This window comes from Halichoerus grypus, chromosome 11 (genome assembly GCF_964656455.1).
Source record: "Halichoerus grypus chromosome 11, mHalGry1.hap1.1, whole genome shotgun sequence".
Classification (NCBI taxonomy): Eukaryota; Metazoa; Chordata; class Mammalia; order Carnivora; family Phocidae; genus Halichoerus; species Halichoerus grypus.
The window spans coordinates 79,859,161-79,879,706 of NC_135722.1; the positions used below are offsets into that span (position 1 = coordinate 79,859,161).

Consider the following 20,546-nt stretch of genomic DNA (forward strand, 5'->3'; position numbering starts at 1 on the left):
TGGTTTCTTCCCACTATAATGAAAACTCCATGCGACCACAGACTTTTTTGTTTTTGTTTTCCACTTACAACAATGCCTGGTTTATTTGTTGAATAAATGAGTAAATTAATGTAGCTTCGGTGTCTCTTATCTCAGGTAGTTTTCACTGATCAACATGATTGCTTAAGTACCCCTCGTCCATGCCTTCTTTACAATAGAGTACATATCTCCATTTCTTTATTCCATATTGATTGATAGGTTTGGGTAAGTCTCTCATTAGATTGATCTTTGAGAAGGGGAAACTGCCTCTCTCATCTTTTTAATTTCAGTGCTATCATAGTGCCAATCATCCAACGCACATTCAACACACATTGGAATTGGATGGATGGATGGATGGATTGATGGATGGATGGATGGATAAATATTAAGCATCCTCAAGAAACATTTCAGATCTTCTTATAATCATTAAGAATAAAAGTCCTTTGAACATAAAATACTAAATTATATAGGTATCTGAATGAAATATATATGGTCTTGCAAGATATCTCTTAGTAAAGAATTTGTTGTTTGAGCTTTGACTGTTAATAAAATAATCTGTATCTTTCAACAATTGAATTTTGTGTATTTTCAGAGATCATCTATAGCTGGGTATTTAATGAGTTCCCTTCCTTTGTGGCGGAGGACAGCCGGCGGTTCATTTCCCAGGAGACAGGCAACCTTTATATTTCTAAAGTCCAATCATCAGATGTTGGCAGCTATATTTGTCTGGTGAAAAACACAGTGACAAATGCTCGAGTACTTAGTCCTCCAACACCTCTCACTCTACGTAATGATGGTAAGTTGCATGGCAGGGTTTAAAATGGTCAGCCACCTCAACTGTGAAAAATAAAGATGTATTTCTAAACATGTAAGCCTAATACAAATATTTTTTAATTGTCATATTTAAAAGTTCTACACTTTTAGTCTGAGATTATGTATACCTTAGAGTAAAAATGTTGGCATAGGAAAGTGATGATCTTTGGATGAGAAGTATTAACCATAATACTATACTAATGCCAAAGAGAGAGGGAGCATCTGAAAAGACGAATTGTAATAAAGACTCCAGTTCTTTTCTTTTTGTTCTTTAGTGCTCTATATAACATATGTGTATGAATTGCAAGCGTTTTATAGGTTCACTTTTCATTACTTTTTTATTTTAGCTACCTTCAAACTGAATGTTCAGCTTTTAATACTTCATGGTATAGTTATAATTGTTATTATTACTTTTCCAATAATAGAAGCAATTGGAACTTTAACCTTTAAGTGCAATTCAGGCAGAAATTATGATTCTATAATTATAGGTATTGCCATCTATCTACAGTACCTTCAAATTTAAACACCTCATTTGTAGTTATAGACATTTACAGTTAAGCATTGCATTAAAGAAGTCAAGTGCTATATTACCAGTTGATATATGATATGTGGCTTGCTCTGTCATGCAATAAAAAATCCATGAAGGCATTATTAAGAAGTGAGCTTTAGAATCCTGATTGATTGTCAAACTTAAAAAATAATCTATTTTGACATTACTTTTTTTATATGCTTAGTTTTAGAATATAGGCTGCTGCAGTGTATGCTGAGTTTCATCACAAGATTTTTGCTTACTACTCAGTTTCTCATTTTGTATATTTGACATATATATATGCACACATATATAATATATATCCTATCTGGTAGAGAGTACACATAAAATATCCAGTTTAGAGATGAAGAAGCCAATATTAGAGACATGAAGGGACCTGCCAAAGGTCACATAGTTAGATAATAGAATGGAGGAATAGCTGGGAAAGAAGAATGGAAATTGGGAAACCAATTCAGACTATTGAAAATCACCAGCTGAGAGGTGATGAGGGACAGAATGAAAGCAGGGGTAATGGCATTGGAGAGCAGGAAATATGCAGGATATTAGAGAGGTAAAATTACTAAGATTTAATAATTAATTAAATATCAGGCTCTAAAGTAGGAAGAAGTTTTGGCACAGTTCATCGAATATGTGATGATTCTCTTCAAAAGAGATAACACAGATAAAGGAAGAGATTGAGGAGTTGGTAAATGTGAGGAATTCCGTTTTTAATATTATGAGATGAAATTTTCTTGGGAAATCCATGTGGAAATATGCAGTAAACATTTAGATACATATGTCTAATATATATAAAAGAGGGCTAGGCTAGAGAAAGATATTTAAAATTCACCATTGTGTATCCCCTCCCTGTAGTTAAAGCTATGATTGTGAATATATGGTGTCAACTTCAAGATTATATGAAAATGTCCATAGGGTGAAAAGATAAAAGGAAATAGATACCATTTTTAAAATTCACTTAGTTAAAAGCTTAGAATTAAGGTGATTCTCTATCCACAATTTCCATAATGTTTTTGAGCATTGTCTCATTAATTCCTTAAGAATTTAAAACATCTTTGCCTGAAAATTGTAAAAATTTGCTGTCTAGTCAATAAATATTTCCATTAACAGTATCCATTTATGTAATAATGTACACTTGGATAGTGGCTGAGGTTGACAGTGGCTGTCTTATTTTCACATAATTGACCTAAACATTACACTAACCATCATGAGAGAAAGTAGCACATGTATAAATCAGAATCCAAAAACAGATACCAGTTTCACTAGTATTTTAAAAGTTCAGTACCCAGGCCCAGATGTGTTGCTTAACTTTATCTTTTATCTTCCACAGTCAAACATTTCAAGAATAATTAAAATAATTTTATTGCCATTTAAATTCCCTTGCCCCTCTGTCTTCTATTGCTATTGTTTGGCAAAAACTTCCAATTAATTCAACTATGCCCTTAATCTGTGACTGCCTTGAGAATCTGAAAGCTGCTAGAGAATTACACCCACCATTGATTCATGACTGCCAAATTCAAATGGACCTTCAGGAGTGTCTCTCAATCCTACTAAGTTTCTGTGGATGGCTAATCTCCCAAAAAAATCTTCTCTGCTTTCCTTAAACTGGACTGCCCATCCAGTCACAAAAACTATGTTATTAAATTCATCTTCCTACTAACAAAATTAAATCTAACTACATCTCCATCCATACTGTTTCTCCCCAAATCTACTTCAATAGAATTACTATACTGTCCCTCCTCCTATTAGCACCAATCCCTCCATTCTTAACTCTTTCCTTTGACCTTTACAGCACATTACACTGTTTCATATATAACCAGTACTATGTCTATTAAACTAGTAATTTTTTTATACTAACTGAATTTACTGATGCAGTTGATACTGTTGACTACTTCTTTCTTTTATGAATATTTGTATTTAAAAAAATCATTATTTGAGCAGTACTATATGAAAGGTTTAATAAAGCCAATAAAAAATAAAATGAACTGTTATATTAAGGTTAATATTTAAGTTAAAAAGAAACAGGTGGAAAACATTTTCTGAATTTAAATTATATTATTCAATGACAGTTTTATTTAAGATTTTATAAGAGGATTTCAAAAATTCACATTTCTTCTTTCTGTGAATTATCTAAGGTTATTGTTTCCTTGGTGGTTATTTGTCTACTGTTTATTTTTTATTATAGCAAGACATTTATATCAAATGAATGTAAGTTTTTAAATTCTTTTTTCTTTCATGAGGTTCTCATATAATACTAGAAAATATGTTTCTTGTTTAATCAAGTTTAAATAATAATTATTGACTCCCTTGTACATATATAGATATATGTATCTCTTCTGTCCTCCTCTAATTTATATTTATATAATAGTTTTCCATTGCTTACCTTTTTAACTTTGATAATGTACTCAAATCTTTACTGTTCTCTTAACTCTTGAAAAATGATTCTTGACTTCCTATTACATGACATAGATATTTTTATCTCTACTTTTTCCTTTACCCTTTCTACACTACATTTATGTCCTTTTGTCTGCTACTTTTACTGTTACACTTTTATAAGTGTTTTAACTTTCCCATGGACTAAGTAAAAGCTGAAAATCAAATTTACAAGTTATTACTATATAATTATCATTCAATATCATATTTTTACAGGTTTTTAAGCTATTTCTAGATGTGTACACTGTACTAGATGTGTTCTTAATAAGTGAAACTTTGAATATAACAAAGAAATAGGCTAGTAACATTATTAAGATTTTGATATACTTTGAATGTGATTTTTCTTTTTTTCAAAGATTTTATTTATTTATTTGACAAAGAGAGAGAGAGAGAGCACAAGCAGGGGAAGCGGCAGGCAGAGGGAGCGGGAGAAGCAGGCTCCCCACTGAGCAGAGAGTCGGACATGGGGCTCAATCCCAGGACCCTGGGATCATGACCTGAGCCGAAGGCAGACGCTTAACCAACTGAACCACCCAGGCACCCCGGTTTTCCTTTTTTTAAATATTGAATGTAGTTTTTTTCTTAAAATTCTCCTAAGATACAATTAATAGTTTTAATAATAGTGTTGAAATATAAACATGAGTCATCACAAAGCAAATGGTAAATGAAACCATTAGTATGGTTAAGAAAGTCCATGAAAAGAGTATGATATGAAGAGATGTGAGCTTAGGACCAAGTCTTGCATAATCCAAATTGCTTTGGAAGAGTAAAGAATAAAAGTCCTGCAAAAGGTAGTGACAAGAAGTCAGAGAAGTAATGGGAAAAACAGAAGTGTAGTATCAAGAAAGCCAATGGAAATGAGTATTTGAACAAGATGTTAGCATACAGCTCAGAATGGTGACTTGGTACATGCATTTGTTGCCTGTTCCCTTTCTAAGACCCTACAAGAAGAAATCCATATCATTAATGAGAATGCTGGAGGAGAGAAAGTACTTCATTAACAAATGAGACATTCTGATACATTTCTGGGAGAATAAAGGAGGATGTGAATTAAAGGATTAAACGGAGAAAACTAAAACTTAGAATAAAGTTTAAAAGATCTAAAGAAGGGGCTAAGGGCCATGTGCCTAGTGGAAGCCTGGAAAAGCTTTGAAATCAGTTAGCTGTGGAGGGGGGCATAAGACTGAGCAAAGAGGGATTAAAGTATGCATGAGGAACAACTGTTTCAGTGAAATATTGGAATCCCACCCCTTTCCTATACCTACACGCAAAAAGAACAAAGGACAGAACTCTTAATAATATAAATGAACTTTTCATGGAAGATTAAAATACTTAATATGGTGATGATGCACAATATAAAACCTTCTTTTTCTGGCATTTGATGTCTGCAGCCTGAAAGCCAGTTCCTTACCCTCACATCAAAGCAGAACTGATTGTCACACTTCACCTAGCTATCCCCTACCTCAGAAGGGAACCAATTCTATAGTTAACCCTCACCAACTTCCAAGCTTCTCAAACTACATTTATATGCAATCTAAGTTAACAGTTTTTATTAAAAATTACTGAGCTTACTGAATGGTTATAGAATTCATACCAGCATAATGTGTGGAAAATAGGAAACTTTTAATATTACTCCAAGAGAGGCACAGATTAGACTGAAATCATTTTTAATTCAAAAGTTTCATATCACTATTTGATCTCTCCTCAAAAAGAAAATAATTGAAAAGTATATTCATAAGAAAGACATATTCCTGAATGTTTTCCCAAGTAGGTGGCATATATTAAACACTTAGTCTGAAAATAAAAATAGAATACAATTGTGGATGAATCCATTTGTTGTAGCATGGTCAGCTGCAATTCCTGCTGGGTTTTATAAACCTCTCAATGCCAGAGACAGGCATTGTAATGGATATTTCTGCAAACTTGGCAAACACCTCTGCAGGGGTTTGAATATAAAAACTACGTGTAATCTGCTGTGACCATACAGTTAGCTATGAAAATCATTTCAAGAACACTGTGTCTTTGGGAAAAAAAAAATAGACCTTTCTAAAAATAATAGAAGCTATATACATAGGCACATTATTTCCTTTCAAGTACAAGTAAAATTTTACTTTATAAAATGTATTATTGTAGAATGTATTGTCTTAGCTTGGGTTTTCCTAAAGGAAAGCTTGAAACAAAATTTGCTTGTAGGTAGTTAATTGGAATTTATCCCAGAGAGCAGGAGTGAAGGATGGGTTGAACTTGAGGCATGAAACAGTGTAAAGGGGGGTTGCACTATGGAGATGACCACTTCTACAGACCACTGGAGCTTGATTCCACAGGACCAGAGCCTTATGAAATGCACTCAGAGCAGACTCCTTGGTGGGTGTATCATTGACCTTCCATCTCCCAATCCCTGAGGGTGGCACCACAAGCAGTTAACTCTGCACTTGCACTGTTGTCCTCAAGTTGCAACTGTGTGAAACTTGTTGCTCCTGCACAGACTGGTTACACGGGTAGTTGAGGGAGTAAAAAATCTGGCCAAGATGATTTGAACTGGTACGTAAGAGAGGTCTAAAACAAAGATGGCGAAGCTTTAGATCTGAAGTGCATGAGTGACATGATCAGATTTCCCTCTGCTGACCCTGTGTGAAGTTATCCTCACACATTCACAAATGTGTATCCCATACCAACTATGTGTTAGATAATTTGTGAGGTACTAAGGATATAATGGAGGACAAAGCAAATACAGTAACCATCCTCTTATAGTTACAAGGGAAGATATTACCTTAAATGTTGAATGTAACTTGCATTCTAGGATCTGCTTGTTTTCACTGAGTGCCCCTTGAGGCCAGTGTCACATATCATTTCATTAAAACCAAAACAAACAAAGCACTTATGAGTAATACCAAGTTTTGCTAATGGTTTGGAGGGTAATTAATGAAGTTCTGGCATTCCACATAACACAGTAAAATGTATTGAACACTTCCCTTTAACCACATCTTTCTTTTGCCAAATTTTCCTTCCTGCAGCTGCCACATCTCTCCCTCAAAACATTCCTACCTCTCCCACAGCACTGTTGCCTCTAGTCTCCCTTCAGGGTCTCACTATCTCTCTTTTAATTATGGCAATTTCATACTTTTATTTCTCCTCTCATCTGTGTTCCCAGCTGAATTTTGAAGATTTTTTTTAGTTAACTTTAGTTTTGTGTAATCAACATTTATGTCTATTTACTACCTGTAAGGCATTGTTTTAAACACTTTACAAGTGTTAAAGTGAAAGGAGGGAAAATATATAAAAGCAAATATTAACTAAAAAAAGAACTTGAACTAGTCCTGATATTATAAAAGATATTAAAAACATTTCTAGGGATAAAGAGAATCACCACATTCTGATAATAGGTTTAAATCTTCAAGAAGATATAGCAAAGCATCTTCTTACTATCCATTATGTACAGGACCAGGCTACTCATTTGTCTTCCAGTCCAGATAGGATTTTTCCTATAAGATATCCCTCCTTCCTAAGGCAGAATTCTCTCAGCCCCCTTTCCTAGGGTTATAATGGCTCCATAGTGGTACAGAGAGGATAAGAAAGAAAGAAAGAAAGAAAGAAAGGAAAGAAAGAAAGGAAAGAAAGAAAGAAAGAAAGAAAGAAAGAAAGAAAGAAAGAAAGAAAGAAAGAAAAGAAAGAAAGAAAAGAAAAGAAAAGAAAAGAAAAGAAAAAAGAAAAGAAAGAAAAGAAAAGAAAGAAAAGAAAAGAAAGAAAGAAAGAAAGAAAGAAAGAAAGAAAGAAAGAAAGAAGAAAGAAAGAGGGGGAAGAAGGAAGAAAGAAAGAGGGAGAGGAAGGAAGGAAGGAAGGAAGGAAGGAAGGAAGGAAGGAAGGAAGGAAGGAAGGAAGGAAGGAAGGAAGAGCTAAAGAAAGGACAAATGAATTGGTCCATGGTCCTTTTCCCATCTTTGGAGTTGGAGAGTACAGTAGAGAGAATATTTGAAGAACTAACTTGAGAAAGTAAGTAAGAATAGATTCAGAATGCTTGCAGAAAGATTGGCCTTTGTTAGAAAATCCATCAGTTGTCACAGTGAGAAGAAAAATAAAAAGATTGTAGATGCAGATAACCTACTATTTGGTAGTGGGAAATCTGATGACATTTTTTATTGAAGTATAATTAATATACAGTGTTATATTAGTTTCAGGTTATAATATAATGATTCAAGATTCTCAGTATTCATCAAAATAAGTGTACTCAATCTTTATATATTTCACCCATTCCTACACCAACTTTTTTTTTTTTAGATGAGCTACAGGCAAAGTCATCAGCTGAGAATTTATGTGTGGACAACAGGTTTATTTTTAAGACAAGAATTATGTCAATAAGGAAATTATACACAGCTCCATTAAATTACTACTGAATAATTCAGATCCTATGAGCAATGGAAGGATAAAAAATGGCATGCCCTTGAAGATTGTGGTAGGCTGAAAAATGACCCCCAATTCTAATTCCTAGAAACTTTAAATGTTACTTTTATGGTAAAGGGACTTTGTAGATTTAACTAAATTAAGGATCTTGATATGGAGACATTACCCTTGATTAGCCTGGATCACTCTAGATGATTAGTGTCAGCCTTAAACATAATCACCAATGTCCTCATAAGAGGGAGACAGAGGGAGATTTGAACACAGAAGAGGTAAAGACAATGTGATGATGGAAGCAGAGACTAGAGTGATGTGCTTTGAAGATGGAGGAAGGGCCAGGAGCTCTAGAAGCTGGAAAAGGCAAGAAAATGGATTTTCTCTAGAGCCTCCAGAGGGAAGGTAGTCCTGCCTTCAAGGGAGACTACCTTGATTTAGGCCAAATGAAATTTTAATCTTCAGATGCTAAACTTCTGACCTTAAGAATTTAAGAGAATGAATGTGTTAACTTTAAACTACCAAGTATTTTGTTAGAACACTGATGGAAAACTAATACAAAGACCAAACAGAAATCTAGAGAAAAGTATTTTTACTTGTCTTGTGGAATATTTATGGTTACTGAAGCAGTGTGTGAGAGCTGGCTTATTCCTGTTTGCAAGAGTTCATTGTGTACCTCTCTTCACTTCTTGGTAGCTTGATATTTTTGTTCAGAATTTTCAACTTATGGATAGTTCCTAGGGGGCTTGGAAAGCTTGTAAAAAGAACACTCCTACTCAAGTATATTTATCTATGTGAAGGAAGCTGAATAATATTAAGGCTTTATGTCAGATTCTGCGGGAATATAGAAACTTATTTCGCTTTTATTAATCTTTTATTTATTTTGCTATGTGTCTCTCTGGAAAGCTTATCATCTGATATGATACAAATGAAATAAAAACATCAAGAAATCATTGGATAATTTCTGAATAAAATGAATATTTGTTTTGCTCAGATGTCCTTGACAATCAGTCATTGCATAAAATTCAATTTCTCCTCAAGCAGACTTATAAAAACAATTTGAACTTTTATCTATAGAAATAAGAATTTTTATCAAGAAAAACAATGTTCATCACTTCATTAACTCTCTTAATATGTCTTAGAAACTTTGAAGAAATATTTAATAAGTACTTACAAATAATAAGATAAAACTGTTAAATATGTATATAACTTGGGTTTTTTACTTATTTCCTTGTTATTGTAATTCAGGAAATAATATCCCAAAGGATGTAAACTTTTGATATTTAGCATTGTAACAGTGAATATATCATTCTTAATATAAGAAAGGAAAGTGAACTTTGAGTTATTTTTTGTAAGAGTGGAAGATGTATGTTCAGTTGTGTTAATCTGACTTCCCTTTCTGTTGTCAGGCTATTCTACACTGTCTCCATTTCTACACTATCTTTCTTTATTTAATAACCTGAAATCTGGCATTGAGTCTCACCACACCACTCAATGTGTTTTCTCAAAATTGGTCATCTATCTGTTCATCAAATATATCAGTGTTTTCTCAGCCTTCATCATTCTTGACCTCTTTGCAGTTTATGTTTAAACCTGAAAATATTCTTTTTCTTTCTTTTTTTTTAAAGATTTTATTTATTTATTTGACAGAGAGAGAGAGAGCGAGAGCAGGAACACAAGGGGGAGTGGGAGAAGGAGAAGCAGGCTTCCCGCTGAGCAGGGAGCCCTATGCGGGGCTCGATCCCAGGATCCTGGGATCATGACCTGAGCCGAAGGCAGACGCTCAAAGACTGAGCCACCCAGGCACCCCGTGAAAATATTTTTTTTCTTGACTTGCCTGGCAGTAGACTATCCCAAAGAGTTTCATCAGCACCTTTAACTGTCTCTTCTCAATCTACTCCCTAAATCAATCACTCCATTTAGTTCTCTGTCTATCTGTGTCCATTCACCCATTTGTCTGCCTTGTTTACACTGGCATTGTTTTAGAAAAGATTTAAGGAGCTTTAATCTTGTAAATATAGGTATTCCTCCAGGATTCTACTCCTGAGCCCCACCTGTTTTTCTATTTTTTTTTCTTTAGTGAGCACTTCTATTTCTCTGTTTCCAATTTAGAATCTTCCCATGAACTAATTTCTCCAGCTGTGTTGTTAGTAAGATCACCTTTCTCCTAGACATCTAATATAAATATATCTGGGTCAATTAAAATCCTCCAAACCTTATGACCACATAAATAAGTTCCATGAATTTGGCAAGCTCTGTGAATTCTACATCTGTGATGTTATTCTCATTCATCTCCTTATTTCAACTTCTAATTATAATACTCTTTGTTTCTTGCATAGATCAGTGCCTTTCAACCGCCTTTTTCTACAATTCACATAAGGTGAATAGTATTTACATCCAAAACTCACTTTCAAAATGTTTGCCACAGTTTAGACTATAGAAGAAAAGAGAGGCTGCAGGTGCAATGCCAGTAAACTAGCTGTTATACCACCTCCTTTATCATCAATCCAAAAAGCTTACAGGAAGCAAGCTCATGAGAGTAGCAACATTTCAGAGATTTAAACTAGAATCTATTTTGATTAATTTTGTTTAAAGTAAATCAGTCAGAAAGTTGGGTTTGATTTACTATCTATATTATCCTTGGACAAGAGACTTAACCTGTCTGCAGTTCAGTTTATTCTTCTGAACATGGGATAGCATGGATACTTGTCTCATAGGATTCTTGTGAGGACTAGGGCATGAATATGTGTAAAGCAATTAGAAAAGTGCCTATTACATGATAAGCTTTAGTAAAAGTTAATTAACACAGTATTTATCACAAAATCCCCACTGTATTTCACTAGTGTGCGGGTCATTGCAGATAGGAACTACTTTCCTGGTTCCATTACTTTAGTGTTTGTTGCTGCTGTTATTTACTGTGTAAATTCAAATTCCTCTGTGTAGAATTGATGTTTTAATAGAGTTTTTCGTGGGGGAGGGAGTAGCAGTGGGAGAAGTTTTATATTTTATCACTTGCCTTCAATCATTCTTAATTTAAAATCTACTCCAGAATTTTCTGACTCCATCCATTTTGTTCGTGTTCTCTCTTCTTGAGAAGCCCTCTTAACTCCTAGCTCTGTCTCAAAGTATTTGAATGACTTGTCTCAGCTCATAGAGCTAGTTAGTTACAATAAACAGGAATAGAATCTACTATATAATAAGGATAGTTTGAACTTTATTCTAAAAGTAGGTATTTCTGTTTGTCCATATTGAAAATCATCTGCCACTTTCATAATACCCACCCACACAACCTTATGATATCTTCATGGAAATTGTATTTTCCAGCTTGCTATTTCACTTTTCTAATTGCTTTGCATGTAGTAATGCATTTAATCTTCACAATAACCCTATGGGACAAGTATCTATGCTATCCTCATTACCTGAAAGTTTAGAGATTTTATTATCCCCATATTAAGATATTCTACAAAATAATCATCAAATGCCAGTTCCAGCTCAACTCCTGAGGACTTCCCCATTTCACCAACATATTGCTTCCAGTACCTAAGGTATTTCAGTAGCCATGACAAAACATTATTCCTCCACATTATTTAATTCACTGTGCAGCATTATTTGCAATAGTCAAGATACGGAAGCAACCTAAGTGTTCATCAATAGATGAATAAAGAAGATGCAGTATATACACACAATGAAATATTATTCAGCCATAAAAAATAATGAAATCTTGCCATTCACAACAGCATGGATGGATCTAGAGGGTATTATTGCTAAGTATAATAAGTCAGATAGAGAAAGACAAATACTATATGATTTCACTTATATCTGGAATCTAAAAAATAAAACAAACAAATAAAACAAACAGAAACAGATTCATAAATACAGGGAACAAACTGATAGTTGCCAGAGAAGAGGATAAGCAAAATAGGTGAGGGGATTAAGAGGTACAAACTCCTGATTATATAATAAATGCATCACAAGGATGAAAAGTACAGTATAAAAAATATAGTTAATAATATTGTAATAACTTTGGTGGCAGATAGTAACTCCATTTATCATGATGAGCTTTTTGTAAAGTATATGATTGTTGAATCACTATGTTGTAAAGCTGAAACTAATATAAATTGTATGACAAGTATACTTCCATTAAAAATAAAAATAATAATAAAATAACATTTAATAATAAAATTTCTCAAAATTTTTTGGAAATCTATAAACTTGCATCTAATAGGCCAAAGTTTAACAATGTGATCCTCAAACACTTGCATGAGAATAGTCCTGGGTGCCTGTAAAAAATTGAAATATTGGGCACACCCAAGATCTATCCAATCAGAATTTCTGAAGTACCTAGAAATCAGTATTTTTATCTCCAGAAATATATAATAAATAAATTACCAATAAACACTTCTTTTTGAGACACAAGGAGTGTTTCTGCTCTCCTCCCTCCCCAGCAGCCTTCTCCCAAGTGAAAGTACTAGGAAGAATTAAATCCAAATGATTTTTCTCCCTGAACTAGAAGAGCACTCCTTCCAGGTCCAGTGAGTTAGCAGGCCCTCTCCAAACCACAACAGCTAGCAGACTGTGCACTGTCTTTAAGAATGTTCACCAGCCTCGGGGCGCCTGGGTGGCTCAGATGGTTAAGTGTCTGCCTTCAGCTCAGGTCATGATCCCAGGACCCTGGGATGGAGCCCTCCATCAGGCTCCCTGCTCAGCGGGGGGACTGCTTCTCCCCCTCCCTCTGTTTCTCCCCCTGCTCATGTTCTCTCTCTCTCTCTGTGTCTCGAATGAATAAATAAAAAATCTTAAAAAAAAAAAAAAAAAAAGAATGTTCACCAGCCTCCAAAGGCTGATCCTTCAGGAAACTTCCAGAAAAAATAAAGTCCTGGACATACTCTTTCCCTGGCAGTTCTCAGAATAACCTGGGTCTTCAAATGCACCACTTGGACTCCACCAGTGGAGTCATTCTGTTCCAGGTATTCCTTCAGAGAGGATTGAAAAAAATAAGTAGTTTAATATCTGTGTGCAAGTTGTCCTCACCCTGCAAATACCAGGAATCTGCATTTTCCATAGCACTTCCCAGATATTTCATATTCTATACAACTGGGAACTTTGCCCACTGCACTAAATCATTACTTGCCAAGTGTGTTTTTTTTTTTTCTTAATATTACATACCTCTTCATATTTTTAAAATTCTTTTTTATACCAGACAGGATTTCCAAACAAAATCTGGATGAAAGAATATACAGGATCATGTTGGGAGAATCCTGCTAAAAATTCAGATTCATGGGTCCTTCCCTTAGATGCTCTGATTTAGTAGGCCAGAAGTGAAGATTAGAGATATTTATTTTTGACTACATCACTAGGATTTTTTTATGTTGGATCAGCTTAAGGAATGTCTGACATTTTATTCTATCTCAGCAACTGTGACTTTAAAGTAATCATCAAACAGTCACAGTATTTCTTCAACTGGTTGCTTTCTTCTGGACTATTTTTAAATGTATTTAATTCATAGTTTTAGATCACCTTTAAGGTAATTATTGAAATTTAGATTAATATGCTGTTTTTGGAGGAATGTCCTCATAACTGAGCTGCCATAGATGCCATAAGTCTTTTCACTTTATTTAGACAATCTTTCTATTATTAAAAAGATGCCCATTTTCTTATGGCTGTCAGTTTTCCTCATTTTGCCTTGCACTGCTATTCTTAATATGATCTACCTGATTTTTCCCTGAGTGTCCAATAAAATATTTGAAAATAACCTTAAGTTTCTTTATAAATCATTTTAAATTATTTCTTTCCATTTTTTCTCCTGAACTAATTCTAACATTTTGTCTTAGTTACTTTGTCTAAAATTGAGTGATGCTATGGTAAATATTTTAAGGTTTCTTTTATCCTGCAAGGATATTTACTATATATCCTTATTTATACCTTTCTTTATTGAATTATATTTTTATTTTGTGATCACTTTTATTATCCAGTGCTAAAAATCACATCCAGGATATTGAGAGTTCTAAAACTACTTCTGGAAAGCAATTTGTAATATTTAGAAATGTTTCCTTCACAGTTCATCCCCATGAGATATTTTGCAAATTTATCGTAAAATAATACGACTGATTTTTTTTTTTTAACAAATGTACTGAAACTCATATATTCAAATGAATGCTGTGTTCTTCATAGTAGACATGTTGGGAGACAATTTATTTTTATCAATATAATCACACCATTATTCAAAAGATTTTATAACTCAGTGATTCATCTTACTATTTTATAACCCCTATATTTCAGTGCTGTGTAGGGAAGATAGCAGCTGCATAAGTGGAAGACTTGATAATGTTTAACATTTTTCCTATGCACTAGGCAACCTGTGCTGAAAGCTTTTCATACATCCTCCTATTCAGTCCTCACAACAAAACAGCATTTTAAGCCTATCTTTCTTTTATAAAGAATCTGCCATTTGGACAAGTATCGGGTCCTCTTACCTATGTTTATATGACTCTGAAATGTATACTGCTAGATATTATACTTTATGGCTCAGTTGCCAGCCAGTTAGGGGACTAACTCAAGGTCAGAGTTGGTGAGACACGTGGAATCAGACCTCTAACTCACAGTGTGCTTTCCATTGTATCACTATGCCTGACTTATAACATCATTGCCAAATTGGGGGCTTGGGTTACTTTATCAATATTATCTAAATCAAATTTAAAGGGTGTGCTTAGAGATGATCCTCAGTATGAATAGCATGTGAGGATTTTTTTCTCAATTCATCGAGAGGGAATTCATCAAATTTATTAAATTAGAGTATAATGAGTAACCCATATAAGTAAAATTGGGGTTATGCTGAATGACACAATTCATCTATAGAAAATGTAAGATTGCCCAATATATAGTGTGTTAATTATCTGCCAAAATATCTGTCAAGAGAATACATAACCTAATTTTCTTAATAATTAGTAGGTTACTTAATATTACAGCACATTTTTTCTTTAAAGGTAGGTTTTCTTTTAAAATGTCAGAGTACTAGGGGCGCCTGTGTGGCTCAGTCGTTAAGCGTCTGCCTTCGGCTCAGGTCATGATCTCAGGGTCCTGGGATCGAACCCCGCATTGGGCTCCCTGCTCAGTGAGAAGCCTGCTTCTCCCTCTCCCACTCCCCCTGCTTGTGTTTCTTCTCTCGCTTTGTCTCTCTCTGTCAAATAAATAAATAAAATCTTTAAGAAATAATAAAATAAAATAAAATAAAATGTCAGAGTACTAAATAAATTTAATTATGAAGAAAAGAAAATGAAGAATATGACAAATTCAGCATCCTAAAGAATATTTCTATCACTCACTGGTTTAATGAATAAATTAAAGCTAACATAAAGAAATGTTTTGCTCTCATCCTGATATCCAGATGATCAAATACATGTAATACAAATCTTAGAACTTAGAAATGATTCATATGTATGAATAGCTGTCCTACCACAAGTTAGTCACTGCCACAGCCCTTCTGACTTTGTCTTTATTTAAACGAAAGATGTATCCCCAAGAAGCTTTTAGAGAATTTGAAATTCAGAAGTGAGTGAAAGCAGAGAACAAGTTTTAAAAAGAAGAAACAATGGGAACAATTTAGAGACTCTAACCACAGAAATGGACTCTCAGGCAGATCTGGCTAAATGCAATAGACCTCTCCAACCTCTTCCTCTGCTATGGCATAATACTTAAATCACTCAGGCTCAAATTCCACCAACTAATAGTCATTTAGAGATCAGTAATTTTTACTTGAGAGCACACATGAGTTAAATCATATCTTTTTACTTTTAACATCTTGCTGAGACAATATCACAGAGACAAAGGAATGTATGGGTTATAAGGGAAGAGAGTTGGGTAAGACTGTAAAGAATAATAGAAGGGAATTTAGTATCACTTTTTTAAAATTTATAAAAATAAATATATGTGTGTGTGTGTGTATATATATATATATATACACACAGTCAGGCAGAGAACTTTTGAGGCAGACTTAATTATTTTGTAATCCCAGTACTGCCTCTTTTTAATTATGTGACCCACCCGTTCAAACCTTGGTTTCTTGATTCATATAACAGGGATTATAACTGCCTTGAGATTGTTGTAAAGATTAGAATAATTATGCATATAAAGAATCTGGCATAGTTCACAGTTTTTTGTTGTTGTTGTTGTTGTTTTTTTGGCTCTTGGGATTTAAGATGAATAACACACCTTTTGATCCTCAAAGAACTCATCATTTAATCGGGAAGATAGACAAGGTGATAGTTCTCTTAAGTAACATCACAATGTGTGAAGAGTAAAATAAAGAGGTATCATATGTCAGAGGCACAAAGAAGGCAGGAACCAACTCCACAGGGCCATCAGGAGTCTCTATAGAGCAGATTTGGCATTTGAGTGCAGTGTTGAGAAATAAAAGGAGTTTGTCAATTGTCCCAATTCTGGGCTGACTTTATAGACAGAGGGAAAAACATATGCAAAGGAACTAGAGAAAAAAGGTAAATAAAAAGTAGAATATGAAAAAACTTTGTCTTTCAAGTTTTTGTCTGAGGCTGGCTCTGCATCTGGGAAGAAAGCATATGTAGAGCGGAGAGGTGATTTATTTTCTCCTCTCCCTTAAACATAACAATCCTTGCTTCTAGGACCTAGAAATCCAAAGAGCTGTGTTAGTACTATACATCACTTATTATGAACGAGGCAGTATTTTGTAAGTTAAATAACAACCAAACCATTACTTACAATTTTCTATGGAAAAATGTCTTCGGCTCTAAAACATTGATTTACCACAGAACACATGGAATACAATTCATTCATTGTATAGCATTGTGGAGAAGAACATGGACTCTGGGACCAGACTTCCTGAATTCAAATTCTGCCTGTAGCATTTAATAGCCATGACTTTGAACAATTTATTTTAAAAGATTTTATTTATTTGGCAGAGAGAGAGAGAGAGCGAGAGTGCGCACAAGCAGTGGGAGCAGGGAGGGAGAGGGAGAAGCAGTCTTCCTGCTGAGAAGGGAGCCCAACAGGGGGCTCAATCCCAGGACCCTGGGATCATGACCTGAGCTGAAGGCAGACCCTTAACCATCTGAGGCATGCAGGTGTGCCCTGGACAAGTTTTAACCTTTCTAATTTAGTTTCCTCAGAAGTAAAATGAGGAAATTACTAAACCAATTCAAAAGGTTGTAAGAATTATAATTGACGTATCTAAAGGACTTGGAGAGATACCTGGTATATAGTGAACTCCACAGAAGGATTGAGTATTATTTTTATTTCTGTATTATCCTTACACATCTAACAGTGATTAGTGCATGACCTTAAATATCATACTTGGTCTCTAATTGTAATTTTAGATTTTAATTCATCTTTACAACTTTAGAAATCTTATAAAAAGGTGAGAGAAATAAGGGGGAGAGTGAGTTATAAACTACAAAAATTATTCACAAATCCAACTATGAGCAATGTAAACAAATCATAATACAACAAGAAGTAAGAAATAAGACCTTACAGATCATATTTGCATCTATCATTAAATTGCTTATTTCCCCAAACCATGATTTCACTAAACCAATTTAAGCCTGTGGAACAAGCAGATTTGTTGAGCTGAAATAAGGTGCTATGTAATTTAATTTTTTTGAAGTGTCCATCAATAGATGAATGGATAAAGAAAATGTGATACAGATCTATATAGACATATAGCTATATCGATATTTAAGAATATTATTCAGCCATAAAAAGAATGAAATCTTGCCATTTGCAACAACATGGATAGAGCTAGAGAGTGTAATGCTAAGCAAAATAAGTCAGTCAGAGAAAGATAAATACCATATGATCTCATTCATATGTGGAATTTAAGAAACAAAACAAGTGGGGTGCCTGAATGTCTCAGTCAGTTATGTGACTCTTGGTTTCGGGTCAGGTCATGATCTCATGGGTCATGAGATCCAGCCCTGCATCCCCATATCGGGCTCTGCCTTCAGCAGTGAGTGAGCTTGAAGATTCTCTCCCTCTGCCCCTCCCCAACTTGTGTATGCCCCCTCTTTCTCAAATAAATAAATAAATCTTTTTTAAAAATAAGAAAAGAATAAAAGCAAATGATCAGCAGGTGATAGGTATTAAAGAGGGCACGTTCTGCATGGAGCACTGGGTGTTATACGCAAACAATGAATCATAGAACACTACATCAAAAACTAATGATGTAATGTATGGTGATTAACATAATATAATTATAAAAAAATCCAATAAGGCAAAAATAAAAGCAAATGAGCAAAGGAAAAGAAAAAGGAGAAAGAGAGACAAACCAAGAAACGGATTCTTAACTATAGAGAACAAACTGATGGTTACCAGAGGGGAGGTGGGTGGGGGTATGGGTGAAATCAGTGATGGGAATTAAAAAGTACATTTATCATAATGAAAAATAAAATAAAATAAAAATATCAACAAACATTTTTTCATAAACAGATTTCCAAAGGCTTTCCAGTGTTGAAAATTCAACATTTGTAGAGCTAGCATGTTTGTAGTGAACACGCACTATGAGTATAGCCCTGCTTCTGGTTCTCTTCAGAAAGTATTTACTCACACCCAAACAGAACTAGGACAATTTGCAAAGGAGGACATCTTTTCCATTATGAATTCTTTCCTGACTCCCTTCTTTTTCAAAAAAAGGAAAAGTATATCTTTTACAGTCTAGTAAATACCAGTTCCTTTTTAATGTAAATAGTTATATTCAATAATTATATTTCTTTTGGGGCCAAATTCTTCTTATCCTTTATTTTGGCTTAATACTAGATAATATCTTCAACAAATAAAAATAATATGTGCTATGGTGAGCGCTGTGAATTGTGTACGACTGTTGAATCACAGACCTGTACCTCTGAAACAAATAATACATTATATGTTAAAAAAAAAAAAAAAAAGAAGATAGTAGGAAGGGAAAAATGAAGGGGGAGAATCGGAGGGGGAGATGAACCATGAGAGATATGGACTCTGAGAAACAAACTGAGGGTTCTAGAGGGGAGGAGGGTGGGTGGATGGGTTAGCCTGGTGATGGGTATTAAAGAGGGCACATATTGAATGGAGCACTGGTGTTATATGCAAACAGTGAATCATGGAACACTACATCAAAAACTAATAATGTAATGTATGGTGATTAACATAACATAATAAAATAAAATTTAAAAAATAAATAAATAAATAAATAAAAATAATACGGAAACTTATTAATATAGTCCTGTTAGTCCATATCACCAAGAAAGATTCTTTTGTGAGAGGAAAGACATGAAAACTCAAATACCTTGTGGTTTATTCATCATCATTAACAGGCTTAAGATAGAAGCTCCATTTCATCAGTATTAATGACCTAAGATAAATCTTCTTAATGACCAAGAATAAATGGTACTACAATATATTAATGGGTTAATCATTTTTAAATATTACATCTTTTTGTTGTATACACATGTATATATCTGTATAGAATAAAACTGGTAAATTCATTTTTTCTCCCCAAATGATTTTAAAATATGAAATTACTTATGAGGATTTGGGGGAAATTCTGGAAGATTTATGATGTTTTCCCAGACCTGAGTCATGAAAAATTCTTAAATGAATTTGAAGATTAGTTATTATTTCTAGTTGTATGGATAATTGGTGCTCAATAGCTAGCCCTCATCACTTGGCTTGTAGTAAGCTAGGACTATCTATATGCACGAGCCTACCATGATCGAGCCTCTATGAGCTAGAATTAAGTGTAAGGCATGGCTCTAGCCACCAGTAAATTATCTATCTCATTAGAGAAACAAGACATGTAAACAGTAAACATTAAATAAAACATGACTAAGTACAGATGAGAAATGTAAATAGTAAGTCCTATAAGAATTTATAGGATGGATCCATCATAGGGGTACAGTGGTTGTGGAAGGTAATACTGAGGGGGGAAAAAAAACTTAACCCAGCCTTCTTAATGGAGAGTATTTGAATGGATATATAGATTAATAACTTCAATATAACACAGGAATGAATAATTGCCATTTTGGAGACATTCTAACCAGAGCAATGGTTTATTATAAAAAAGTGGAAACTAAGTTTGAAAAATTAGATTTGGAGCGGATTTTTAAGGCTTTACGTGCCAAAATAAGGAGTTTGAATTTTATCAATAAGGCAATGGGGAAATCACTATTTTTTTGAGAAAGGAAAATAAATGATGATAATACTATTTTACAAAGATTAAGCTGAAGTCATGTACAGAATGTATTGGATGGAAAAGACAGCAGAATTAGGGCCAAGTATACCAGAGACTGAAGTCAAAGGTTTGAATTAAATTATGTCTGTGGAAAGAAATCAGAAGAGACATGTA

At 34.1% G+C, this 20,546-nt stretch overlaps 1 protein-coding gene across 3 annotated transcripts in view; it reads left to right on the forward strand.

The window, feature by feature from the left end:
- CNTN5 (contactin 5) overlaps window positions 1-20,546 on the forward strand; it is a 1,336,681-nt gene that overhangs the window by 938,902 nt on the left and 377,233 nt on the right. For all 3 annotated transcript variants that reach the window (XM_078058730.1, XM_078058731.1, XM_078058732.1), the window contains one exon: window positions 611-814. In XM_078058730.1, the coding sequence (XP_077914856.1) occupies window positions 611-814 (204 nt within the window). The remainder of the gene's footprint in view (window positions 1-610; window positions 815-20,546) is intronic.